This window comes from Callorhinchus milii, unplaced genomic scaffold (assembly GCF_018977255.1).
Source record: "Callorhinchus milii isolate IMCB2004 unplaced genomic scaffold, IMCB_Cmil_1.0 Scaffold12, whole genome shotgun sequence".
NCBI lineage: Eukaryota > Metazoa > Chordata > Chondrichthyes > Chimaeriformes > Callorhinchidae > Callorhinchus > Callorhinchus milii.
Genome location: NW_024704753.1, coordinates 9934877 through 9962809, shown reverse-complemented (window position 1 = coordinate 9962809; position 27933 = coordinate 9934877). Strand labels below are relative to the sequence as shown.

The 27933-nt window shown below is 49.2% G+C and overlaps 1 protein-coding gene across 3 annotated transcripts in view; it reads left to right on the top strand.

Annotated features, from left to right (window-relative positions):
• LOC103190612 (calcium/calmodulin-dependent protein kinase type 1-like) overlaps positions 1-25962 on the top strand; it is a 51538-nt gene extending 25576 nt beyond the window's left edge. The window contains exons 1-11 of one of the 3 annotated variants that reach the window (XM_042339409.1): positions 2555-2774; positions 14052-14183; positions 15501-15575; positions 17982-18120; positions 18624-18750; positions 19352-19427; positions 20662-20774; positions 21330-21408; positions 24701-24788; positions 25343-25469; positions 25621-25962. In XM_042339409.1, the coding sequence (XP_042195343.1) occupies positions 15568-15575; positions 17982-18120; positions 18624-18750; positions 19352-19427; positions 20662-20774; positions 21330-21408; positions 24701-24788; positions 25343-25469; positions 25621-25670 (807 nt within the window). In that variant the 5' untranslated portion in view covers positions 2555-2774; positions 14052-14183; positions 15501-15567 and the 3' untranslated portion in view covers positions 25671-25962. 3 annotated transcript variants of the gene reach the window in all.
• The last annotated feature ends 1971 nt before the right edge of the window (positions 25963-27933 follow it).

Genomic DNA, 27933 nt, shown 5'->3' with positions numbered 1-27933 from the left:
ACTTGGGTACAGGGAGTACAATTTCCAAGTTTGCAGATGATACTAAGTTAGGAAAAGTAGTAAACAGTGAGGAGGACAGTAATAGACTGCAAATGGACATAGACAGACTGGTAACATGGGCAGACAGGGGGCAGATGAAGATTAATGTGGAGTAATGTGAAATGATGCATTTTGGGAGGAAGAATGAGGAGAGACAGTATACGCTGATGGTACAATCTTAAAGGGGTGAAGGAACAGAGAAACCTGAGGGTTCATATAGGTAAATCTTTGAAGGTGACAGCACAGGTACACAAAGCTGTTAGAAAGGCATATGGGTTACTAGGCTTTACAAACAGGGCATAGAATACAAAAGTCAGGAAGTTATGATGAACCTTTATAAAACACTGGTTAGGCCTTCACTAGAGACTGTGTTCAGTTCTGGGCCCCACACTTTAGGAAGGATCTCAAGACATTGGAGAGGTGCAAAGGAGACTTACCAGGATGGTACCAGGAATGAGGGAGTTATCAGGAGAGTCTAGAGAAGCTGGGATTATTCTTCTTGGAGCAGAGAAGGTTAAGAGGAGATTTAATAGAAGCTTTCAAAATTATGAGGGGATTTGATAGGGTGAACAAGGAGAGACTATTTCCACTGGCGGGTGGGTCGGTAACCCAAGGACACCAATTGAAAATAGTTGTTAAAAGAACCAGAAGAGAGGTGAGGAGAATTTTTTNCACACAGCAAGTTGTTCGGATCTGGAATGCATTGCCTGAAAGGGTGGTGGAAGCCGATTCGATAACAACTTTTAAGAGAGAAGTAATAATAATAATCCTTGCATTTGATACAACCCTTTTCACGTCTTCTCGACGTCTCAAAGCACTTCACAGAATAGACTGTAAAGTGAATTGGCCATATATTTGTGGGCGAAACACGGCAGCCAAAGTAGATAATTAATTGGGGAGTACAAGTTTGCAGGGCCATGGGGAGAGAGTGGGGGAGTTCGATTGAATTGGATAGCTCTTTCAAAGAGCCGACACAAACACGATGGGCTGAATGGCCTCCTTCTGTGCTGTATAATTCTAAGATTCTATGATATAGTCTCATATCCAGTGACACTTCTATATAGTCTGATATTAACACTGACACCTCTATAAAATCTGATATTAACAGTGAGCACCCCTTTACAGTCTGATATTAACACTGAAACTTCTATATTGTCTCATATTAACACTGACACTTCTATATAGTCTGATATTAACACGGACACCTCTTTATGTGCCTTCGATCACCTTCTTCCCCTCGCCACCCTCACTGATTCTGACCCCCAAATCGGGTCCAAAACATTGATTGTCCAGCGCCTTGAGAAATACTCCCAATGTGAAAGGTACTATACAAATGTATTTTTGTTGCTGTTGTTGATCCCTCTTGAACACTCTCTGAAGAGATTTTTCCATTAGCCTTTGTTATAATTTTGATTCTCTAACAATTGCTGAAGCTGTGGAGCTACTCCGGGGCCGGGGCCATGGTCGGGGCTGGGCCTGTCAGCCTATGTGGGGCCAAGGTCTGTTAGCCTGTGTGGGGCTGTGCCTGTGTGGGGCAGTCAGCCTATGTGGGGCCAGTGCCCATCAGCCTTTCCCGCCTCTTAGCTCCTCAAGCGCTTGTGTGCTTTTATACTATTTTGGCGCATGCGCACTTTCCAATTCTCATTTCTCCAACTTTCCTTGTTCTTACACATTCGCACTTTAATGATTTTTGTGCTGCTGGACCTGTCTGTTTTCCAGTGATATTGGTTTACACGCCCTACCACCCCTGACTGCATTACAATATTACACAATATGACAGGCTGTAAACCATAACTTGTAATATATGATAGAAGCCAAATAAAGACTATATAGTGAACAATACATACAAAAATACACTTTATTAAATAGGAAAACCCTATAATTAAATGAATAAAAAAGAACATTATATAATTACATTACATAAATAATTATTATCTGTAACTATAAATAGGTTTGTATCAAAGTTGTTTTCTACACTACAACTTAGCAACACAGCGAGCACCTCTATATATTCTGGTATTAACAGTGACACCTCCATATAGTCTGATATTAACACTGACACCTCTATATAGTCTGATATTCATCATCTCGCCTTTATTATTCTAATGCCCTCTTGCCGGTCGCCCATCACAACCATGCCCTCACCTGTACCAAATTCCGCACTCTCATCACTCCAATCCTTGCCAGGCTCCACTGGCTCCCTGTTGCAGAATAGATCAATTTGAAGATCCTCATACTCACTTACAAATCACATAATTCCCTCAGATTTTGCTTCCGCTCCATGCTGCTTACTCCTCACTCCTCTACCTGCCCCTTCCCCCAGCTGACTCCAGCCACCTGCACATCCCTCTTCCCCTCCACCATTGGTGGCACTGCCTTCAGCCACTACCACCTGAAACTCTGGAACTCTCTCTCTCAATCCATCTGCCTCTCCCCCTCCCTTGTCCATCTTTAGATCACACCTGAAGACCTTCCTCTTTGACCGTGTCTCCAGTCACCTCTTCCTGGCTTGGTGTCAGGCTCCGCTTGTTAATTGCTCTGAGTCGCTACTCTGCATGAAGGGTGCTGTGTTGTTGTTGGCCTGTTTTGGTGGTCTTTGCTGGTTTGTTGAATTCATGATTTGCTGATTTAATGGTCGGACGTCGGTGATCGGACATCAGTGGTCAGACTTCTGCCCTGCCCTCTGGAACCAACCTGGAGCCTCTCAGCCTCCCCCACTCCCTCGCTTGTTCAAGGTCAGTCTTAAGACCTTCCTCTTTGGTCACCTTTCCCTCCCTGCCCCCTTGACTCCCATGCCCAACTCGGGTACCCATTCAGGATTTTTGAGAACTTTGGGGCATCTCCCCAAAGTGAAAGGTGCTGTGTAAATGTAAATTGTCTTGTATTTGTGTCTAAATACCAGCCCTCATCCACACCTATATGCCTTTTTATAACCTCAGGTTCACCTCCCCTCCGCCTCTACTGCATTGCAGACAGAGAAGCGGCTTGTTTCTTGTCAACTGAGATCAAGACTCATTGTATATGTGTGTAAATGCCTGCATGCCCCACTGGCAGCCTGCCGAGGCATCTGCACAGTGTGTACCAGGCACAGTGTATAGTTCCATCGTTTTCATCATTCTGTCTGTTGTCTTCTGCCTGTCACTTTATGGACAGCCTGCTGCAGTGATTAATTAGCCTCTGGGTTAAGAAAACCTTCCTGGTGCCTACCCTGAAGTTGTTGTGTTGTGTGCAGTTATCAGATTTGCAATTAACCCCTCAGGAATGATGGCCTGGGAAACACTGGCATGTCTGACATGATAAGATGTATAAAACGATGTAAAGGTTCTGCCGTGTGCAATGCTGAACCGGCCAAAGTCTGCTGCTTACACAACTGTTTACTTCTCATCACTTTTATCTACTTAGATGAAAGTGCTGAGACTGTGTGTGTAGGGACATAGAATCCTCGGCATTTCTCTGATGTGAAGATATTGAGACAAGAGTAAGAGTAAAAGAATAGTCAAAGAATAGTCAAAGGCCAATTAGGGACCAAAATGGAGAGCTTCTTGTGTAGGCAGAGGGCATGGCTGAGGTACTGAATTAGTACTTTGCATCTGTATTCACAAAATAAGAGGATACTGCCAATTTCATAGTAAAGGAGGGGATAAAGAAATTGGAAAAGATAAAAATAGATAGAGAGGAAGTACTCAAAAGGTTGGTAACGTTCAAAGTACTCAAAAGGTTACTACAGGAAGGGTGGAAATAGCGGAGGTTCTCACCACAATCGTTCAATCCTCCCTGGTGGTGCCTGAGGACTGGAGGGTTGCAAATGTTATTCCCCTGTACAAAAAATGGGCAGAGGGATAAACCTGGTAACTACAGGCTAGTCAGTGGTACGAAATTTCTGGAGACCATAATCCAGGACAAAATAAATTTTCACTTGGAAAAACATGGGTTAGTAAAGGACAGCCAACATGGATTTGTTAAAGGCAAATCGTATCTAACTAACTTCATTGAGCTTTTTGATGAATCATAGAATCATAGAATTATACAGCAAAGAAGGAGAACATTCTGCCCATTATGTCTGTGCCGGCTCTTTTAAAAGAGCTTCGAATTCAATCCCACTCCCCGCACTCTCCCCTTAGCCATGCAAATTTGTCCTCCCCAAATAATTATCTACTTCTCTCTTAAAAGTTGTTATTGAATCGGCTTCCACCACCTTTTCAGGGAATGCATTCCAGATCACAACAACTCGCTGGGTGAAAAAAATTCTCCTCACCTCCCCTCTGTTTCTTGTACCAACTATTTTAAACCGATGTCCTCGGGTTACTGATGCACCTCCAGTGGAAATAGTTCCTCCTTGTTCACCCCAACGAATGCCCTCATAATTTTGAAAACTACTATTAAGTCTCCTCTTAACGTTCTCTGCTCCAATGAGAATAATCCCAGCTTCTCCAGCCTCTCCTGATAACTGAAGTCCCTCATTCCTGGTACCATCCTGGTAAGTCTCCTTTGCACCGTCTCTAATGCCTTCACATCCTTCCTAAATTTTGGTGCCAACACAGTCTCTCGCTGAGGCCTAACCAGTGTTTTATAAAGATTCATCATAACTTCCTGACTTTTGTATTCTATGCCCCTATATATAAAGCCTAGTATCCCGTATGCTTTTTTAACAGCTTTATCTACCTGTCCTGTCACCTTCAACAATTTACTTGTATGAACCCTCAGGTCTAACTGTTCCTTCACCCCTTTAAGATTGTACCATCAGCGTATACTGTCTCTCCTCATTCTTCCTCCCAAAATGCATCATTTCACATTTCTCCACATTAATCTTCATCTGCCCCCTGTCTGCCCATTTTCCAGTCTGTCTATGTCCATTTATAGTCTATTACTGTCCTCCTCACTGTTTATAATAATAATAATCCTTGCATTTGATATAACGCTTTTCACGTCGGGAGGACGTCCCAAAGCGCTTCACAGAACAAACACACTGTAAAGTGAATTGACTGTATATTTGTGGGCGAACGCGGCAGCCAATTGCGCACAGCAATGTCCCACAAACAGTTGTAGATTGAAAATGACCAATTTATTATTGTTTTTGGTTTTCGAGGGATTATTATTAAGCTCTGGTTGGAGTAAGGAAACTTTCCCAAGGTTTCGCCCTCTGCCTGGAATTGAACTCAGGTCTCTCACTTGCAAAGCGAGTGCTCTAACCACTGAGCTACAGGACTCCATGAGTGTAGTGACTGTGTGTTACTGTGTTTCTCACCCTGACCTGGGAGTGTTGTGACTGTGTGTTACTGTTGTCCCACCCTCACCTGGGAGTGTAGTTACTGTGTGATACTGTGTCTCTAATCCTACCCTGGGGGTGTAGTGACTGTGTATTACTGTGTCTCTAGCCCTGCCCTGGGAGTGTAGTCACTGTGTGTCACTGTGCCTCTAACCCTGCCCTGGGAGTGTAGTGACTGTGTGTTACTGTGTCTCTCACCCTGACCTGGGAGTGTAGTGACTTTGTGTTACTCTGTCTCTCACCCTGACCTGGGAGTGTAGTGACTGTGTGTTACTGTGTCTCTAACCCTGCCCTGTGGGTGAAGTGACTGTGTATTACTGTGTCTCTAGCCCTGCCCTGGGAGTGTGCACAGTGTAGAGGGAGCTTTACTCACTCGTCTTGGGGTCTCTCCTCTTCGCTCTGGGCTGCTCCTAAGCGGTGTCACTCGCTGACTGTACAGCCCTGGTTCGCTTTCTGCCGTTGACCCCCGTTTAATATGATTCCAAGTTTTGTGTCATCTGCAAACTTGGAAATTGTACTCCCAATATCCAAATCCAGGGCATTTATATTGATCAAAAATAGCAGTGGTCCCAATACTGACATCTGGGAAACCTGAGGAAGCTCCAGCTCAGAGTGTCTGAGCTGGAATCCGAGGTGCAGACATTGCACAGCATTAGGGACAGTGAGCGCTTCCTGGATAGTTTCATCCTGGAAACTAGTTACTCCCCTGAAGTTCAGGGAATGCATAGATAATAGTATCAGTCAAGGACAGGATAGGGTGTTTGACAGGCAGGAGGTTAAGGAAACACCAGGGAGAGTTGTAGTGAAGCTTCAGGCTTTAACCTTGGCCAAAAGGTACGAGATCCTTGCAACCTGTGTGGACAAGGAAGCCTGTGAGGAGGAAGGAAAACGTGTCCAATATTAGGGGAAACAAACAGAAAGTTGAAGTAATTGAGGACGCGACCGGGAGACCTGAAGGCTCTGTTGCCTTCCTGGGGCCGGGGTGAAGGACGTCTCGGCGGGGCTGGAGGAGAATCTAAAACATGAGGGCGAGGATCCATTGGTGGTACTTCTCATAGGTATCAATGACATAAGTAGGGTTAGTTGTTATGATTTGAGGAGGGAGTTCAAGGAGCTGGGAACTAAATTAAAACAAAGAACATCAAAGGTTGTGATATCAGGATTGCTGCCTTTGACATGTGCACATTGGTACAGGAATAAGCAAATTAGAGAGATAAATACAATTAGAAATAATTGCAAGCCAGCAATATTAAGAAAACTAAAGGTGGCAAAACAGAATAGCGAGAGAGATAAACAAAATAGGTCAAATAGGGGTAAGAAGCTCAGTAAAGAAGATAGGGCATCAAAGAGTAGGGGAAATGATAAGAAATTAAAATTGCTATATCTGAATGCACAAAGCATTCAGAATAAGATAGATGAATTAAAGGCACAGATAGATACAAGCAGGTGTGATCTAGTAGCCATTACTGAGACATGGTTACAGGAAGATCTAGGGTGGGACTTAAATATTCCGGGGTTTTCAGCTTATAGGAAGGATAGACAATGTGGAAAACCAGGTGGGGGGGAGGTAGCCTCGTTAATAAAGGATGGAATAAAAACAGTAGAGAGGAAGGATTTCAAATCAGATAACCAGGATGTAGAGATGGTATGGGTAGAAATACGAAATAACAAGGGGCAAAAAACATTAGTGGTAGTAGTTTATAGGCCCCAAAACAGTGATCACAGCATAGCGCAGGGTATTCAAGAAATTAGAGGAGCATGTAGCAAAGGCAATACAGTAATAGTGGGTGATTTCAATCTTCACATAGATTGGGAAAACCAAATCGGCAAAAGTAGAGTAGAGGAGGAGTTTATAGAATGTATGAGAGATAGCTTTCTGGAGCAGTATGCTCAGGAACCAACTAGGGGACAGGCCATCCTAGACCTTGTTTGTGTAACGAAACAGGGCTAGTCAGTAATATAGATATTAAGGCTCCTCTAGGACAGAGTGATCATAAAATGATAGAATTTAGTATTAAGTTGGAGAGCCATGTAGTCAAATCCAAAGCAATGGTCTTAAATTTAAATAAAGCTAACTTTGCAGGTATGAGGGAAGAATTAGCTAAAATAGACTGGGGAATTAGATTAATGGATATGACAATAGACCAACAATGGCAAATGTTTAAAGATGTAGGTCATAATTCTCAGTAGTCACATATTCCCTTGAGGAATAAGAGTACCACAGGGAAAGCAGTTCGTCCATGGCTAACTAGAGCAGTTAGAGAAAATATAAAACTAAAAGAAAAGGCCTATAAAACTGCCAAAAAGAGTAGCAAACCTGAGGACTGGGAGTGTTTTAGGGACCAACAAAGGAAAACCAAAAAGCTCATTAAGAGTGAGAAAATGGATTATGAGGGCAAGCTAGCGAGGAACATTAAGACAGAGACAGAGGTTTTATAAATACATTAAGAGGAATAGGCTAGCAAAAGTAAATGTTGGTCCATTACAGGCAGAGACAGGAGGAATTATAATGGGAGATAAGGATATGACAGAGTCCCTAAATAAATACTTTGCTTCTGTCTTCATGTTAGAAGACACAAGAAGTTTACCAGAAATAGAGATGATCCAAGGGGCTAATGATAGGGAAGCAACTTAGGGAAATTTGCATTAGCAAAGAACTGGTGCTAGGGAAATTGTTAGCATTAAAAAGTGACAAGTCCCCTGGACCTGATGGTTTGCATCGTAGGGTTTTAAAAGAGGTAGTTCATGAGATAGTGGAGGTCTTGTGTCTGATCTTCCAAAATTCTTTGGATTCTGGAACTGTTCCCATTGATTGGAAGATTGCAAACGTCACACCACTATTTAAGAAGGGTGGGAGAGAAAAGATGGGGAACTATAGACCAGTTAGTCTGACATCGGTGGTAGAGAAAATTCTAGAATCGTTATTTAAGGATGTCGTAATGGGATACTTAGATTGAATGGCGGAGCAGGCTCAAGGGGCCGAATGGCCTACTCCTGCTCCTAATTCTTATGTTCTTATGTAACACCACTGCACACTTCCCTCCAGTCAGAAAAACAATCGTTCACCACCACTCTCTGCTTTCTGTCTCCCAGTCAGTTCTGTATCCGCTGCCACTGTCCCTTTAATACTGTGGGCTTCCACTTTCCTTACAAGTCTCTTATATGGCACTTTATTAAACACCTTTTAAAAATCCATATAAACTACATCAACTGCACGACCTTCATCCACTCTCTCCGTTACTTCATCAAAAAAACTCTATCGTGTTTGTTAGACATATAAACCGAATCATCTATGCTCCCCCTCGGTGACATCATCCGCAGACATGGGGTTAACTTCCACATGTATGTGGATGACACCCAACTCTACCTTTCCTCCTCTACCCTCAACTCCACGACCACCGATGTCCTGACAGCTGCCTGTCCGACATCGAGACCTGGACAAGAGACAACTTTCTCCAGCTCAATGTGCGTAAAACTGAGGCCCTCCTGATTGGCTCACGTCAGCGCCTCCGCACCTCAGGCGCTGACAGCATCAGCATCCAAGGCTGCACTCTCCACCTCTCAAAGCCAGTCAGGAACCTCGGGGTTCTGTTCGACCCTGAGCTGTCCTTTCTCCCTCATATCTGCGCCACAACTGGCACCGCCTTCCATCACCTCGAAACATGGCCAGACTACGGCACTACCTCACCCCTCACGCTGCTGAAACTCTGGTCCACGCCTTTATCACTTCAAGGCTGGACTATGGGAACTCTCTCCTCGCCGGCCTTCCCGGCCCTCCTCCACACTGCAGGTCATTCAGAACTCTGCAGCTCGTGTACTGTCCCGCACCAGGCTTCGGGACCACATCACTCCCACCCTCGCTCACCTCCACTGGCTCCCCATCCCCCAGAGGATCGAATTCAAGATCCTCATCGTCACCTACACGGCCATTCACGGCCTTGCACCCTCCTACCTCTCCGACCTACTATCCCCCTACCTACCTGCCCGTACCCTCCGTTCCTCTGGCTCCGGTCTGCTCCACATCCCCCGCCCCTACTGCCCTACCATCTGTGGCCGGACCTTCAGCCTCTCAGCCCCGAGGCTCTGGAATTCCATCCCCCAGTGCCTTCGCCGCTTTCTCCCTTTCCTCCTTCAAGGCCGGTCTCAAGACCTTTCTTTTTGACGGTGCCTTCAGCTCCCCTCTCGACTCTCTACCCCCTCCTCACTCCCTCCCTTCCCTCCCCCTGACCATTTCCCTCCTCCTCGCTCCCTCCCTTCCCTCACTCTGACCATTTTCCCCCCAAGGCTCGGGTCCTGACCCAACTGTCCAGGGCCTTGGGACATCCTCCCGACGTGAAAGGCTATAAATGGAATCTATAAATGGAATCTTGTTGTTGTTGTTGTAGATATAATTTGCCTTTAACAAATCTGTGTTGGCTGTCCTTCATTTACCCATATTTTTCCAAGTGAAAATTAATTTTGTTTCGGATTATAGTCTCTAGAAGTTTCCTGACTGCTGATCTTATACTGACTGGGTTTTAGTTCCTGGGTTTATCTTTCTGCCCCTTTTTGTACAGGGGAGTAACATTTGCAACCCTCCAGTCATCTGGCACCACCCAGTGTCCAAGGAGGATTGAAAGATTGTGATTCTGTTAATTACACCCTTACTTCCCTCGGTAACCTAGGATGCATCCCGTCCGGACCGGGTAACTTATCCATCTTGAGACGTCCTCCCAACGTGAAAGGCACTATACAAATGTAATCTTGTTGTTGTTGTTGTTGAGCACCGACAACCTTTTTAGTACCTCCTTTGGTTTATTCTTATCTAATCCAATTTCTCTACCCTCGCTCCGATACTGTGGCATTGGCTGCATCCTCTTCTTTTGTGAAAACAGATGCAAAATACTCATTCAGTACATCAGCCATGCCCTCTGCCTCCAGAAGATGTCCTCTTTGGTCCTTAATTGGACCCACCCTACCTTTGACAATTTTTTTTATATATGTTTGTAAAATACATTAGGGTTCCCTTTTATGTTACCCACTAATCTTTTCTGATACAATCTCTTTGCCCCTCTTATTTCATTTTATAGTTCTTCTCTGCACTTTCTATATTTTATTTGATTATCTTTTGTATTTTGGGCCTGATATTTATCATAAGCCTCCTTTTTCTGTTTTATTTTTATCCCAATTTCCTTATTCATCCAGGGAGGTTTGGATGCCCTACGTTTCCGATTTTTCGGAATGCATTTGTTCTGTTCCCAAACTATCTCCTCCTTGAAGACTTCCCATTGTTCGTTAGCTGTTTACCTGCCAATCTTTCTTTCCAGTCCACCTTGGCTGGTCCCTTTTTAACTCATTGAAATTAGCCCTCTTCCAGTTGTATATCTAAACCTTTGATTGTTCCTTCTCCCTGTACATAAGTACTCGAAGCCTAATGATGTTGTGACCACTGTTGTCCAGATGCTCTCCTACTGAAACCTGCTCCACTTGCCCCAGTTCATTAGTCCAGAACTAGATCCAACACTGCTTCCTTTCTCGTTGAACTGGAAACATACTGATCCAGAAAGCTATCCTGCACACATTTCAGGAATCCTTTCCCCTCCGTGCTCTTTACACTGTTATTTTGCCAGGGTATGTTAGGATAATTGAAGTTCCCTATTATCACTATTCTGTTGGTTTTGCATCTTTCTGAAGTCTGCTTGTAGATTTGCTCGTCTGTCTCCTTTCTGCTTTTTGGTGATCTATAATATACACCTAAAAGAGTAAAAAGTTTTTGGACCGCTAGCACATCGTCCCTTTCCAGGGCCGTAACCATATCTTTAATCAATATTGCCACCCCATCTCCTTTTTTTCCTCCCCTATCCCTCCTGAATACATTGTAACCAGGAAGCTCCCATTCCTGCCCTTGTTTGAGCCAAGTTTCTGCTGTTGCCACTATATCACAACCCCATGTTGCAACTTGAGTCTACAGCTCACCAAGCTTATTTGTCCCACTCCAAGACTGACTGACCTGTTCTGCATTTCTCTCCCATCTAATCTCTCCTTTTTCTGGATTACTCCAGAATACATTACTATTAACCCTCCCAGCCCTCTATGTAACGTGTTTGTCCTCTCTAATGCTACATCGTGATTCCCTTCCCCCTCAAAATTAGTTTCTGCACAAAACTAGTTAACCTCCCTGCGAGGACATTGGTCTGTTGATATGTAACCTATCCACCTTGTACAGGTCCCACCTGCCGCAGAACTGGTCCCAATGATCCAGGAACTCTCCTTTCTGCACCATTTCTCCAGCCATGCATTCATGTGTTTGATCCAGCCGTTTTGATACTCACTTGCACGAGGCGCTGGGAATAATCCAGAGATCACCACCGTTGAGGTCCTATTCTTTAGCTTTTTCCCTCGCTTCTGATACTCTCCCTTTGGATCACAGCCCTTTTTTTCCCCTACGTCATGGATCCCAACATGGACCACGACTTCTGGATGTTCCCCTTCCCCCTGTAGAATGTTTTGCACCCGTTCCGTGATGTCTTCAACCCTGGCACCAGGGAGGCAACATACCATGTGAGAGTCACGTCTTTGGTTGCAGAATCGCCTTTCTATTTCACCATTGTGTCCCCAATGACAATTACATTGACACTCTTCCCTGTGTCCCCCTGTGCATCCATTTGCTTTTGACTCCCCTCCCCAGAGGTGTCATCACCCTCATTGTTATTCAGTACAGAGAACCAGTTTATGAGTACCACTACCCGATTTCTTCCTACCATGCCAGGTGGCCACCCATTCACTCTGCTTCTGAACCCTCTGTGGCTGTGGGGTCACTACCTCCTGAAACATTCGATCTATGAACTCTTCAGCCTCCCTATGGTACGTAGTGACACCAGCCTCTCTCCTCAAGCTCAGAAATCCTGAGCTCAAGCTCAACGAGCCAGAGGCACTTCCTACATACATGTCTGTCCAGGGTACACAAACCATCCTGGAGTTTCCACATGACACACATTGTGCATGCAACCGGTCTCAGCTGCCATGTTTCCAGACATGGTATATATTATTTATATTATTTTAATATAACATTTATACATTTTATAATCATGCAGCTCTTTCCCCCTCTGCACTGAATTCCCACTCTCACCAAATTCCTTAATAGAATTCTCACTCTGTTCCTTCCTCACACTGCTGGGCTCTCTGCTCCAACCCTCTGTATTACTCCAGATGAAGTAACACAGAGAGTTGATAAAGGAAGTGCATTTGATGTATATGGAGTTTCATAAGGTGTTTGATAAAGTGTCACATAATAGACTTGTTAGCAAAATTGAAGCTCATGGGATTAAGAGAACAGTAGTAGCATGGATCCAAAATTGTCTGGGAGACAGGAAGCAGAGGGTAATTGTGAACAGTTGTTTTTCAGACTGGAGGGAAATATACAGTGGTGACACCCAGGGGTCGGTATTAGGACCATTGCTCTTTTTAATATATATTAATGACCTGGACTTGGGTTATAGAGAGCAACATTTTAAAGTTTGCAGATGACACAAAACTTGGAAGCATAGTAAACAGTGAGGAGGACTGCAGGAGGACATAGACAGGCTGATGAAATGAACAGATACATGGCAGATGGAATTTAATGCAGAGAAGTGTGAAGTGATACATTTTGGGAGAAGGAATGAGGAGAGGCAATAGAAGATAAATGGCACAATTTTAAAGTGGGTGCAGGAACAGAGAAACTTGGGGGTTCACATACACAAATCTTTGAAGGTGGCAGGACAAGTCGACAAAGCTGTTAAAAAATCATATGGAATTCTTGGCTTTATAAATGGAGGCATAAAGTATAAGAGCAAGGAAATTATGATGAACCTTTACAAATCGCTGGTTAGGCCTCAGCTGGAGTATTGTGTCCAGCATTGGGCACCACACTTTAGGAAGGATGTCAGTACCTTGGAGAGGGTGCAGGAAAGATTTATAAGAATGATACTAGGGATGAAGGACTACGATTATGTGGAGAAACTAGAGAAGCTGGGATTTTTTTCCTTAGAGCAGAGAAGTTTGAGTGGAGATTTAATAGAGGTGTTCAAAATGATGAGAATTTTTGATAGATTTCCGTAAACTGTTTCCTCTGGCAGGTGAGTCAGGAACCAAAGAACATAGATTCAAGATAATTATCAAAATAACCAGAGGGGAGACAAGGAGACTTTTTTTTACCAAGAGTTGTTACTGTCTGTAATTAACTACCTGCAAGGGTGGTGGAAATAGATTTGATAATAGCTTTCAAAAGGAAATTACATAGGTACTTAGAGAGGACAAATTTGCAGATTCATCTGTGCTGCAAAATTCTATGATTCTATGAAGATGTGGGGCCTGGACGCAATGCACTGTCAGCTCTGTATAAACGCTGAGTGGAGGGAGCAGACAGGTTGGTGGGGGTTAAGAGGTCACAGAGGTAGGGGGAGAGCAAGGCTTATGGAGGGCTTTGAAAGTGAGGACCATGATCTTGAACTGTATCCTCTGGGTGATGGGAAGCCAATGGAGTCGGGCGAGGGTAAGGGTGATAGGGTTGCGGAGCCTGGTGCAGGAGAGGGCACGGACTGCAGAGTTCTGAATGATCTGCAGCCTGTGGAGGGAGGAATTGGGGAGACCGACAAGGAGGGAGTTTGCGTAGTCGAGCCTGGATGTTATGAATGCGCGTATGAGGGTCTTGGCGGCCTGCGGTATGAGACAGTGGTGGAGCCGAGCAATGACAAACACTGTAGTGATAATTTGTGACATGTTTCAGGGGTGCTTTTTCAGAAGTGGTCCTGGCTGAGGAGAAACAAACTCACAGACTGGTCGCAATTAAATGTATCCCCAAGAAAGCTCTGCAGGGAAAAGAAACAAGCATTGAGAATGAAATTACGGTCCTGCAAAAGTAAGTGTATGTGCGACCGACACAGTCAGACAAACGGACGCACAGACAGACAGATGCACTGACAGACAGACCCACCAACCGACTGACCGATTGTCAATACACAAGCAGTCAAACACACACAGTCAGAGAGAGGTCACCAGGATGGGGAGGAGGGAGAGACACAGTAAGAGAGAGAGACGCCGCCTCCCTCCCCACAACATACACACATACAAACAAACAAGAACAACAAATTACATTTGCATAGCGCCCTTCATGTCAGGAGAACGTCCCAAAATGCAGGACATTAAGAGATTTGGACCCAAGGAGGGGGTTGGGATAAGGAGGGGTGGAGGACAGGGTGGGTAAGTGTAGGAAGGTGGCTGAAGACACAGTCGAAGAGGAAAATCTTGAGATTTCACTTGAAGAAAGCAAGGGAGGCAGCAAGGTGAAGGTACTGTGGGATGGAGTTTCAAAGGGTGTGGGCAGAGAGGCTGAAGGCCCGACTGCCGATGATGGAGCAGGTCAGGCATGGGACGTGGAGCAGGCCAGAGCCTGCTGAGCAGAGGTAGCAGACAGGTTGATATTGCCTTAGTAAGTCACAGAGGTAGGAAAGAGCAATGCCATGGAGGGCTTTGAAAACAGACAAACAGACAGACGGACGGAGTGACAATGGCAGTCTGACACACACACTCACACACACAGACAGTCTCTTTCACACACACACACATATAATCACACAGACACAGACAGTCTCTCACATACACACATGCATAATCACACACAGTCTCATTCACACACACACACAGATAATCACACACATAGACAATCACGCAAACATAGACAGTTTCACATACACACACATGCACACGAAAGATCACCAGGATGTTGAGGAAGGAGAGACACAGTGAGAGAGAGAGAGATACCCCACACATATACAAACAGACAGACGCATCCACGAATGGAGAGACGCAGACAGACAGTCTCACACACACAATCCCTGACACAGATGATCCCACATAGAGACAGTCACACAGACAGTCAACGAAACACACATAGATAGTCACGCACTGTCACACACACACAGAGCGACGGTCACACATACAGAAAGTTATACACAGACAGTTGCACACACACAGTGTATGCCTATAATTAATGATGTAATTCCTAATAAAGGTCTATCATTCACCGACCCAGTGACACGTGTCACACTGTCAGCCCGTTACACTGTCAGCGTGTCACACTGTAGACCTGTCACACTGTCAGCCCACTCACAGGCAGGAGCGAAACTGTACCAGAAGCTCAGAGAGACTGATGTTTGTAATATGTTTTTTTACACAGAATCAAACATCCGAACATTGTCTCCCTGGAGGAGATTTATGATAGCCCCACGCACCTGTACCTGGTGATGCAGCTGTGAGTACCCCCCCACCTGTAACATCCCCCCACCCTATAACATTCACTCCCCCTCCACCAGTAATATCCACTCTCCCCCCAACCCCCCCCCCACCCCCCCCACCAGTAACATGCAAGGTTTCCCATTGCTTGTCCAGCTAGGACCACGCTACCCGTTAGGGCTTTGGCTTGCAGGGTTAACACGAACTGAGTGGGATGACTCCCCAGCGACTTGTCTGCCCTCCCAAGTCCTGCTGATGAGCATGTGCTGTCAGCAGCGCCCTAGAATACTGCGGACCTGGAAACTGGATTACCGAGACCGATATTCCGATATTCCATTGCCAAGCTTATCAACTTGGAGCCAGTTTAGCTCCAAGGAGAACCTGCTTAAGGAGACATCCCCTGTAACCTCCCAAGGTTGTTTCCCAGCTTTGCTCCTTCCTTTTCCGCCATTCCCTGTATTAACCCCTCCAATCTGGTTTCTGTGCTACCCATAGTACAGAGACAGCCTTACTAAAAGTTCAAATGACAGCCTGTCCATTTGTGACCAGGGCTCTCACTATCTCCTCATCCTTCTTGATCTCTCTGCTGCATTCTATGCTGTATTCTTCTCCGCTGCTTTTCTGGGGGTAATAATCCTTCAAAAATAATTTTAAAAAATAATAATTTGGTCACTCAATCCACGACTGCTTGTGGGACACTGCTGTCACAATTGGCTGCTGCATTTTGCCCACAAAATATACAATCAATTCACATTACAGTATATTCTACGAAGCGTTTTGAGACGTCTTGAAAAATTGATAAGGCGCTATATCAAATGCAAGGGTTAGTATTATTATAAGTCTATCTCTCTGCCTCCACCCTCATCTCCGGGACCGCTACTGTCCTGACATTTTGCCTGTCAGTCATCAAGCACTGGATGAGAACCAACTTTCTCCAGCTGAATGTCAACAAGCCTGAGGCCCTCCTGATTGGCTCCCGTCAGCACCTCCACATCTCAGGCACTTACAGCATCACTATTCATGGATGCTCACTCCATCTCACTGAGCCAGTCCGGAACGTTGGAATCTTATTTGACACTCAACTATCTTTCAAACCCAGACCCATGCCATGACCCGTTCTGCCTTCCCCCATCTCTGCAATTTGCCCACCTTTGCCAATATCTCTCCTCTCAGGGCACTGAGATCCTCATCCAAGCTTTCGTAACATCCAGGCTTGACTAAGCCAACTCCCTGCTTGTCGGTCTTCTCAACTCTTCCCTCCACAAGCTGCAGATTATTCAGAACTCTGAAGCTCATGTCATCTCCCACACCAAGCATTGTGTACATATCACCCCGACCCTAGCCCGGTTCCACTGGCTCCCCATCCCCCAGAAAATCAAGTTTAAGATCTTTGTCCTCACCTTCAAAGCTCTCCACAGTCTTACGGCTCCCTACCTCTACAGCCTGCTAACTCCATACCAGCCTATCAGCTCCCTCCATTCACTGGGTTCTGGCCTGCTCCACATCTCCCAATCTGGCTGCCCCAACATTGGTAGTCGGGCCTTCAGCCTTTCTGCCCCCACCCTCTGGAACTCCATCCCGAAGGCGCTCCGCCAGGCCCCCCTCTTCGCCTCCTCCTTTGCCTACTTAAAGACACATCTCAAGACCTTCCTATTCGACGGTCATACTCTCACCTCCATCCCCTTAGCCCTCCATCCCTCCTGATTCCAGGCCCCAGCTCAGGTGCAAACCCTTCACTGTCCAGCGCTTGAGATGTCCTTCTGACATGAAAGATGCTAAATAAATGCTATTTGTTGTAACATTCATTTCCCCCCCCGTAACAACCGCTCACCTAACATAATATCCACTCTTCCCCGTATCATCCTTCCCTCCCCTCTCTTTCCCCCTCCCTTCTCTTATCCTACCTCTCTCTTCCATCCCCTCTCCTTACCTCCTCTCGCTTCCCCCCACCACTCTCTCTCCTTCCGCTCTCTCCCCATCTCTGTCTCTCTTTCCCCCCTTCTCTGTCTCCATTCCTTCTCTCTCCCCATCACTCTCACAGTACCGACACTGTGCATTTGTCTTTCTTCTCTGTCTGCGTGTTTGTGTCTCTGCGTGTGTGTCTCTCTTTTTGTGTACGTATGTTTACTCTGCATGTGTATGTGAATGTGTGTGCATGTGTGTGTCTGTGCATATGTGTGTGCATATGTGTTTGTATATATGTATACATATATGTGTCTGCCTGTGTCTGTGTGTATATGTGTGTGTCTGTATGTGTTTGTTATGTGTTTATATGCCTATATGTGTGTATGTTTAATTGTGTGTGTATGTGTGTGTATGTGTATGTATATGTGTGTCTATGTGTGTTTCTATATATATTTATATGCGTATGTGTGTATATGTGTGTATGTGTGTGTGTGCCTGTGTCTGTGTGTACGTGTGACAGGGTAGCTGGCGGGGAGCTGTTTGACAGGATTGTTGAGCGAGGTTGTTACACAGAGAGAGATGCCAGCCAGCTCATCTCTCAGATCCTGCACGCTGTGCACTACCTACACCAGCTGGGCATCGTCCACAGAGACCTGAAGGTACAGCCTACACAGCACTTACACAATCTTAAACAGTGCGTACACAGCCTTACACAGCATTTACACAGCCTTACACTGTATGTACACAGAGTTTACACAACGTTTACACAGAGTTTATGCAGTCAATGAAACTCACTTTGTGTGCAGTACCGTGACTGATGCTGTGTGTATGTGTGTGCGGTTCAGTGACTGACACTGTGTGTGTGTGCGTGAGTCTGTGTGTGTGCGTGAGTGAGGTTCAGTGGCTGATATTGTGTATGTGTGTGGATCAGTGATCGACACTGTGTGTGTGTGTGTGAGTGAGGTTCAGTGGCTGACACTGTGTGTGTGAGTGTGTGTGTGTGCTTGAGTGAGGTTCAGTGGCTGACACTGTGTGAGTGAGGTTCAGTGGCTGACACTGTGTGTGAGTGAGGTTCAGTGACTGACACTGTGTTTGCGGTGCAGTGAGGTTCAGTGACAGATGCTATGTGTGTGAGGTGCAGTGACTGATGCTCTGTGTGCAGCCTGAGAACCTGCTGTACTGTGGTCAGGAGGAAGATTCACCCATAATGATCAGCGATTTTGGACTCTCCAAGTTGGAGGACAAGGGCAGCGTGATGTCCACCGCGTGCGGAACACCTGGCTACGTGGGTATGTGTGAGGGGGCAATGAAAAGTACATGGTGCAGGACGTGCACAGAACGAGCACACGCACTGACCCGTGTGGGGCTGTGCATGTAAGGTGTGGGGTTAAGTGTGTGTGTTGGACTGTGTATGTGTCTGCCGTGTGGGGCTGTGTGTGTAGCGTGTGAGGCTCTGTGTGTAGTGTGTGGGGCTGTGTGTGTGGAACTGTGTGTCTAGTGTATGGGGTTGTGCGTGTAGTGTATGGGGTTGTGTCTGAAGTGTGTGAGGCTGTGTGTGTAGCGTGTGGAGTTGTGTGTAGTGTGTGGGGTTGTGTGTAGAGCATGGGGCTGTGTGTGTAGGGTATAGGAATGTGTGTTTAGTGTCTAGGGTTGTGTGTGTAGTGTGTGGGGCTGTATGTCCGACCCGTGTGGGGCTGTGTGTTTCGTGTGTGGGCTGTGTGTGTGTGTGCCGTGTGAGGTGCTGGGAGTACTGACATGCCAATGACATGATCCTGGAATGTGCAGAGTGAGTGCTCCCACGCTCACCCCCACCTTTACCCTCATCCCCATCCTCATCGCCACCCTCACCCTCACCCCCAAGCCCACCTACACCCTCTGCTCCTCTCGTAGCTCCTGAAGTTCTGGCCCAGAAACCGTATGGCAAGGCTGTGGATTGTTGGTCCATCGGAGTTATATCTTATATCCTGTGAGTAGACTTCACGTGTTCATTAGAGTGAAAAAAGCCTGCTAACCAGTAACCGCTATCCAGCATCCAATAACTCATGCCTTCTAATCATTCCCATTAACTGGAGCTCTCTAACTAATGCTCTCTAACCAGCGCCCACTAACCAGCACCCACTGACCAGTGCCCAATAACTTGTGACCACTGACCAGGGCACCCACTAGCTGATGACCACAAACTAGCACAACTAACCATTGACTGACTGGCACCCACTGACCAGTGACGGTTTGCTGACTGCCTGGTGTCTGTGCCAGTCAGCCCATGCTCTCACAACAGTCAGTCATGCTGTGTCTTGTGTAACCGGTCTGTACCCACTGTCCTGAGGGTCAGCTTTTCTCAAATCAACACCATACTGTGCAGTTGGGAGATAGGCCGGTCTTAAGATCCTCCTCTTCGATCATGACTTCAGTCACCCTTCCACCTCTCTGCCTTCCCTCACCCCTACCCCACCCCTCCCCCATGCTCGTGTCCTCACCCCTGACTGTCCAGCGCCTTGGGATGTCCTCCTAATGTGAAAGGCGCTCTATAAATGTAATTTTGTTGTTGTTGTTCATATAAAAAACACAACAGCACAGTACTCACTCTCTCTAATAATTCTGTCTCTCATTCTTTCTGCAGCCTCTGGAGCTAATGATTCTTTTTCCAAGCTTGATGGGCTAATAATTCCCCCTGCCCCTCCCTCTGGAAACCTCTATTTCCACAGTTTACACTCTTGCCTCTGAGTCAGAAGGTTGCAGGTTCAAATCCCGTGTCGGGACTTCAACTCGCACAATCTAAACTGACGCTGTCGGGGTCATCCTTTGAATGAGATGTTAAACCGAGGTCCCATCTGCCTGTTCAGGTTGTCGCTAAAGAGCCATGGCACTATTCAAAAAGTGAATGGAGTTCCTCCCAGTGCCTGGCCAACAATTCCTCAGATAAAATTGGTGGGACATTGCTGTGCGCAACTGGTCACCATGTTTGCCTACAAATACACAGGCAATAATTTCACAGTAAATTTGTGAAGCACTTTGAGGTAATAATAATCCTTGCATTTGATATTACATCTTATCACGTCTTCGAGACATGAGATGTCCTTCCAACGTAATAAGGTGCTAAATCAACTGCAAGGATGAGTTATTATTTCCACAGGGGTAACTATTCTCTATCTCCCTCTGCAGAATGTATGGGGCTAATGATTCCCTCTCTCTCTCTGCAGGTTGTGTGGTTACCCTCCATTTTATGATGACAATGATGCGAAGCTGTTTGAGCAGATTGTGAAAGCTGAGTACGAGTTTGACTCTCCATACTGGGATGATATCTCAGACTCAGGTAAAGCAGCTGTTGTTCTTCCCTTTGTCAGGAAATGTGACAGGAGGGAACCCGGCCCGTGGAGCATTGATCTAACCTCAATCATTGGGAAACTGATGGAGTCAACCTTCAGAAAGGAAGTGAACTGATATGAAAATAATCTAATCCCTGACAGCCAATACAGATTCAGAAAGGATAATAATAATAATCAGTCGCATTGATATAGCGCCTCATCACGTCGTTAAGACCTCTCAAAGCACTCAACAAAATATACTATAGAGTGAATTGACTGTATTTTTTTGTGTGGGTGAAACACAGTAGCCATATATATCAAATGATTGTAAATCTAATTCCACCATTTACCTCTGTGTCAGCATTCTCGCCTCTGAATCTTGTTTGATCAATCTCACAGGCTATGTGAGCTGCTAACATCCCAGATTGACATTGAGAAGACATATGTGGTTTATTTAAGTGACACAGTGAATGACACTCAATCAGCTCTAGATTCCAGATTCCGCCCCCTCTCCTCGGGTGCAGGGATCTCCCTCCAATTGTTTATTGGTTGTTTTGTTTCAGCCAAAGATTTTATTCAGCATCTCATGGATAAAGAGCCACAGCGTCGCTACACGTGTGACCAGGCACTGGAGCACCCGTGGTAATCTATCCCCGCCCAGCCCCCGCCTCCTCCAACCCACAACCGCCCCCTCCAACCCACAACCAACCCCTCCCCCACACAGCCACCCCAACCACACAGCCACCCCCACAACCACCCTTTCATACAGCCAACCCCAAACACACAGCAAGCCCCCCCGGACAGCCACCCCACCCATTACAGCCACCCTTCCACACAGCCACCCCACAAACACAGCTATCCCACCCGCACAGCCACCAACCCCCCTGGAGCCACCAACCCATAGCTCCTCCACACACAGCCACCCCACCCGCACAGCCACACCCAGATGCGCTCCCCACAGTCAACCCACCCCCCCCGCACAGCCAACACCCCCCTCCGCACACCCAGCCCTCCCACACAGCCAACCCTCCCGCACATCCAACCCTCCCGCACACCCAACCCTCCCGCACACCCAACCCTCCCGCACACCCAACCCTCCCGCACACCCAACCCTCCCGCACACCCAACCTCCCGCACACCCAACCCTCCCGCACACCCAACCCTCCCGCACACCCAACCCTCCCGCACACCCAACCCTCCCGCACACCCAACCCTCCCGCACACCCAACCCTCCCGCACACCCAACCCTCCCGCACACCCAACCCTCCCGCACACCCAACCCTCCCGCACACCCAACCCTCCCGCACACCCAACCCTCCCGCACACCCAACCCTCCCGCACACCCAACCCTCCCGCACACCCAACCCTCCCGCACAGCCAACCCTCCCGCACAGCCAAACACCCCCGTATAGCCAAACACCCCCGCACAGCCATCCCTCCGCACAGCCAACACGTCCCCCCACACAGCCAACCCTCCAGCACAGCAAACGCCCCGCCCTGCACAGCCACCCACCACACAGCCAACCCCCCGCACAGCCACCCCCCCCGCACAGCCACCCACCCCCGCACAGCCACCCCCCGCACAGCCACCCCCCCGCACAGCCACCCACCCCGCACAGCCACCCCCCCGCACAGCCACCCCCCCGCACAGCCAAACCCCCGCACAGCCACCCCCCCGCACAGCCACCCCCCGCACAGCCACCCACCCCCGCACAGCCACCCCCCCGCACAGCCACCCACCCCGCACAGCCAAACCCCCCGCACAGCCACCCCCCCGCACAGCCACCCACCCCCGCACAGCCACCCCCCCGCACAGCCACCCACCCCGCACAGCCAAACCCCCGCCACCCCCCGCACAGCCACCCCCCCGCACAGCCACCCACCCCCGCACAGCCAAACCCCCCGCACAGCCACTCCACCGCACGCTACCCACCCCCGCACAGCCAAACCCCCCGCACAGCCACCCCCCCGCACAGCCACCCACCCCCGCACAGCCAAACCCCCCGCACAGCCACCCCACCGCACGCCACCCACCCCCGCACAGCCAAACCCCCCGCACAGCCACCCCACTCTGCACAGCCACACTCCCCGCACAGCCACCCGTCCCCCCGCACAGCCACCCACCCCGTACAACCACCCACCCCGCACAGCCACCCCCACCCGCACAGCTAACCCCCCGCACCCCCCCCCCACCTACCTCCCCCACACTGTCTCACCTCCCCAAGTCAGCCCCGCCTCCCCCCACATAGCCCCACCTCCCCCACATTGCCCCGCCTCCCCACACACAGACCCGCCACCCCACACACGCAGAACTATTTCCCCACAAACACAGCCCTGCCACCCCTACACACAATCCTGTGTCCCCCACATAGGCATGCCTCTCCCATAAAGACACCCCACACCCCACACAGACACCTCTCCCCTGCACAGCCCCGCCTCCCCCACACAGCCCCGCCTCCCCCCACACAGCCCTTCTTCCCCCCACACAGTCCTGCCTCCACCTGCACATCCCCATCTGCCTTGCCTCCCCTCACGTAACACAGTCCCTGCCTCCGCACACACAGCGCCCTCATACAAAGCCCTGCCCCCACCCACACAGCCCTACCTCCCCCCACACAGCCCCGCCAACCCCCACACAGCCCCGCCCCCCCACACAGCCCCGCCTCCCCCACACAGCCCCGCCTCCCCCACACAGCCCCGCCTCCCCCCACACAGCCCCGCTCCCCCCACACAGCCCCGCCTCCCCCACACAGCCCGCCTCCCCCACACAGCCCCGCCTCCCCCCACACAGCCCCGCCTCCCCCCACACCCCCCCCACACGCCCGCCTCCCCCACACAGCCCCGCCTCCCCCACACAGCCCCGCCTCCCCCACAGCCCCGCCTCCCCCACAGCCCCGCCTCCCCCACAGCCCCCCCCCCCACAGCCCCGCCTCCCCCACACAGCCCCGCCTCCCCCACACAGCCCCGCCTCCTCCGCACACAGCCCCGCCTCCTCCCCACACAGCCCCGCCTCCCCCGCACACAGCCCCGCCTCCCCCGCACACAGCCCCGCCTCCCCCACACAGCCCCGCCTCCCCCACACAGCCCCGCCTCCCCCACACAGCCCCGCCTCCCCCACAGCCCCGCCTCCCCCACACAGCCCCGCCTCCCCACACAGCCCCGCCTCCCCACAGCCCCGCCTCCCCCACAGCCCCACCTCCCCCACACAGCCCCGCCTCCCCCACACAGCCCCACCTCCCCCCCATAGCCCGCCTCCCCCCCACACAGCCCCGCTTCCCCCCATAGCCCCGCCTCCCCCCCACACAGCCCCCACACAGCCCCGCCTCCCCCCACACAGCCCCCCCACAGCCCCGCCTCCCCCCACACAGCCCCGCTTCCCCCCATAGCCCCGCCTCCCCCCCACACAGCCCCCCCCACAGCCCCGCCTCCCCCCCCACACAGCCCCCCACAGCCCCGCCTCCCCCCCCACACACCCGCTTCCCCCACAGCCCCGCCTCCCCCCCCACACAGCCCCGCTTCCCCCCACAGCCCCGCCTCCCCCCCCACACAGCCCCGCTTCCCCCCACAGCCCCGCTTCCCCCCACAGCCCCGCTTCCCCCCATAGCCCTGCTTTACTGCTCTTCCCCTCCCTCTCATTCCCTCCTTCTCTCCCCCTTTTCCCCTTTATCCCGCACTCTCCCCTTTTCCCCTTTATCCCGCACTCTCCCCTTTTCCCCTTTATCCCGCACTCTCCCCTTTTCCCCTTTATCCCGCACTCTCCCCTTTTCCCCTTTATCCCGCACTCTCCCCTTTTCCCCTTTATCCCGCACTCTCCCTCGCTTCCCGATCCCCCTCTCTTTCCTGCACAGCCCTCTTTCAAGCTCTCCCCCAATCCTCCCCACTCTCCCCACGCAGCCCCTCTCGCTGCTCTCACGCTCCCCACTCTGTACTGTAGGGTCGCTGGTGACACGGCTTTGGATAAGAATATTCACGAGTCTGTCAGCACTCAGATCAAGAAAAACTTCGCCAAAAATAAATGGAAGGTCAGTTCCTCTTTCCCTCACTCCATCCCTTCCTCTACCCTTCCCTCCCTCACTCCCTATCACTCGCTCCTGTTATTCTGAGCGAAACTCAGGGTGAGCAAGTGTGAGTGTTACCGTGAGTATTACAGTGTGTGTTGGTGTGTGTTACAGTGTGTGTTGGTGTGTGTTACAGTGTGTGATACAGGTTGCATTACAGTGTGAGTTAAAATGTGTGTTACGATGTGTGTTAGTGTGTGTTTTACAGTATGTGTGACAGTGTGTGTTACAGGTTGCATTACAGTGTGAGTTAAAGTGTGTGTTAGGATATATTTTAGTGTTTGTGTTACGGTGTGTGTTACAGTGGGTGTTACTGTGCGTGTTACTGTGTGTGTTATGGTGTGTCACAGTGTGTGTTACGTTGTGTGTTACTGTGTGTGTATTACTGTGTGTGTTACTGCGTGTATCACAGTGTGTGTTACTGCGTGTATCACAGTGTGTGTTACTGTGTGTGTTACCGTGTGTGTTATTGTGTGTGTCACAGTGTGCGTTACCATGTGTGTTACAATGTTTTGCAGCGAGCCTTTAATGCCACGGCGGTGGTGCGGCATATGCGGAAACTGCAATTGGGGGGGAGTGAGGAGGAGTCGGTGCTGAGCGCAGTGCGCGGTCCTATCGTGCCTCCACCCGGACCCTCAGCAACAGGTAAGAGTGAGCATCAGTGTCACAGGCCTCAGCCTCATCTACAGCTTCTCCCCAGCCTCTGCCTGTAACAATAATAATAATCCTTGCATTTGATATAGCGCCTTGTCTCTGTCTCCAGGCTCTGCCTGTAACCATGTCTGGCTGTCCACAGGGCCTGCCTCTCTGGGTGAAGCATTTCCAAGTGCCAATGCCCTGATGTAGCTGATCAGGACGCTGAGCCTCTAGAGCAAACGCGACCGAAATACAACCTCATCCATCAGCAGTCCTTCAACTAACAGCAAACCTCTCCCACCCACCTGACCATCCACTGTCCACAGCTGCTGCTGAGTGGGTGTCAGGTCACGATGCCAGTCCCCTGGAAGCTGCTGGTTGACTGGAGAAACGGAGCTGAATGGTGATAATGAGCTGGAAAAGGGGTGTAATTTTAGGCTTAATTGTAATAAAAGATTCTTCAACAAATAGGTTTTAAATAAAGAGATTAGATTGATTCTTATACTGACTGAAATTTCCTGGATGCTCTCCTTGCGTGTACCCTGAGTGTCCACTGTGAATACGGTAAACTCCTGCTAACTCATCACTCCAAGGGACAAGGGTTATCAGGAATGGCAAGTCAGGCGTATGTATATAAATAAGTGTAAACTCATAAATAAATGTAGCCGGGATACTGACAGCATAAGCATGATAACTTAAACGATAGTGACAAACTAAGCCAGGGTTGAGCTATCAGGAATTTACTGAACATTGATAGAGACAGGCCTTGATGCGCACACTCAATCAGTGAAAGTGAAAATCTCTGATCAAGGTGCTCAGGTTTGTCACTGGGTTGGGTCTCCAAGGAGACCCCACTTACCTCCCCCCCACAACCCCACCCCCTCCCCCCCCGAGGATGCATCCCGGAGTTGACTGGAGTTTGCCATCCAGGTGAATGTTCAGCAAATAGTCTCTGTCACATCTCACCCTGCGTTTGGGGAACAATTAAAACAATTAGTCCACGCTGCTCCTCTTCTCCATCACCAACCGGCTCCACTCCCACCCTCTCATGCCTGGTCCATCCTCTCTGATACCAACTGACCCATCCCTGCTCTCAAACTACTGCCCCATATCCAACCTCCCTTTCCTTTCCAAGGTCCTGGAATGCTTGCTTCCCAGATTCACTCTTTCCTCTCCCACCACTCCACGAATCCTTCCAATCGAGTAGCGTGCCGCCCACAGCACAGAAACAGCTTTGGTCAAAATGAAAAATGACATTTTGTCCATCTGCAACTAGGGTTCCCTCTCCTTCCTCGTCCTCCTTGACCTCTGCTGCCTTCGAGATCGTTGACCACTATATTCTCCACACTGCCTCTCCTCTCACCTCAACCTTCATGTTTCTGTCCTCGAATGGTTCAGACCCTACCTCTCACACCATCTCCATTTCATCTCCACAAACAGTTTCTCCTCTGGTCCCCACACAGTCTCATGCGACGTTCCTCAGAGCTCTGTCCTTGGGTCCCCTCCTCTTCCATATCTATCTGAAGCTTGGCATCTTGTTTGACCTTCAACTATCCTTTCTACCCCACATCCATGCTATGACCCGCTCCGCCTTCCCCCACCTCTGCAACATTGTCCGGCTCCGCCACTGTCTCACACAGTAAGCCGCTGAGACCCTCATACACCCATACATAACATCCAGGCTTGACTATGCAAACTCCTGCTTGTTGGCCTTCCCAACTCCTCCCCCTGTAGGCTGCAGATCATCTGGAACTCTGCAACCCATGTCCTTTCCCGCACCAGGCTCCACAACTCTTATCAACCCCATCCTCGCCCGACTCCATTGGCTTCCCATCACAGAGAAGATACAGTTCAAGATCCTGGTCCTCACTTTCAAAGCCCTCAATGGCCTCGCTCCATGGCCTCTGCGACCTCCTAACCTCCTACCAACCTGCCTCCTCCCTCCGCTCAGTGGGCTCCAGCCTACTTCACATTCGCCTCACCCGTCCCACCATTGGCGGACAGGCCTTCAGCCACTCTGCCTCCACCCTATGGAACTCCATCCCGCAGTCCCTCCGCCTCGTTCCCTCCCTTGCCTCCTTCAAGACCCATCTCTAGACCCTCCTCTTCAACCATGCCTCAATAACCCTCCTCCCTCTGCCCGACCCCCAGCTCGGGTCCGAAACACTGATTGTCCAGCACCTTGGGACGTCCTCACAATTTGAAAGGAGCTACACAAGTATTGTCAGAGGTGACATCCTTCACATGGGATATTAAACCAAGATCATAAGTCTGCTGGTGAACCTTTCTCCTTTATAAGATGATTCTACCAATGTCACAGTAAAGGAGGAGGGATAGAGAGATTGGATAAGATAAAAATAGCAAGTACTGAAAAGATTGGCACCGCTCAAATTAGAAAAGTCACCCGGTCCGGATGGGATGCATCCTAGGTTGTTAAGGGAAGGGTAGAAATAATGGAGGTTCTGGCCACGAT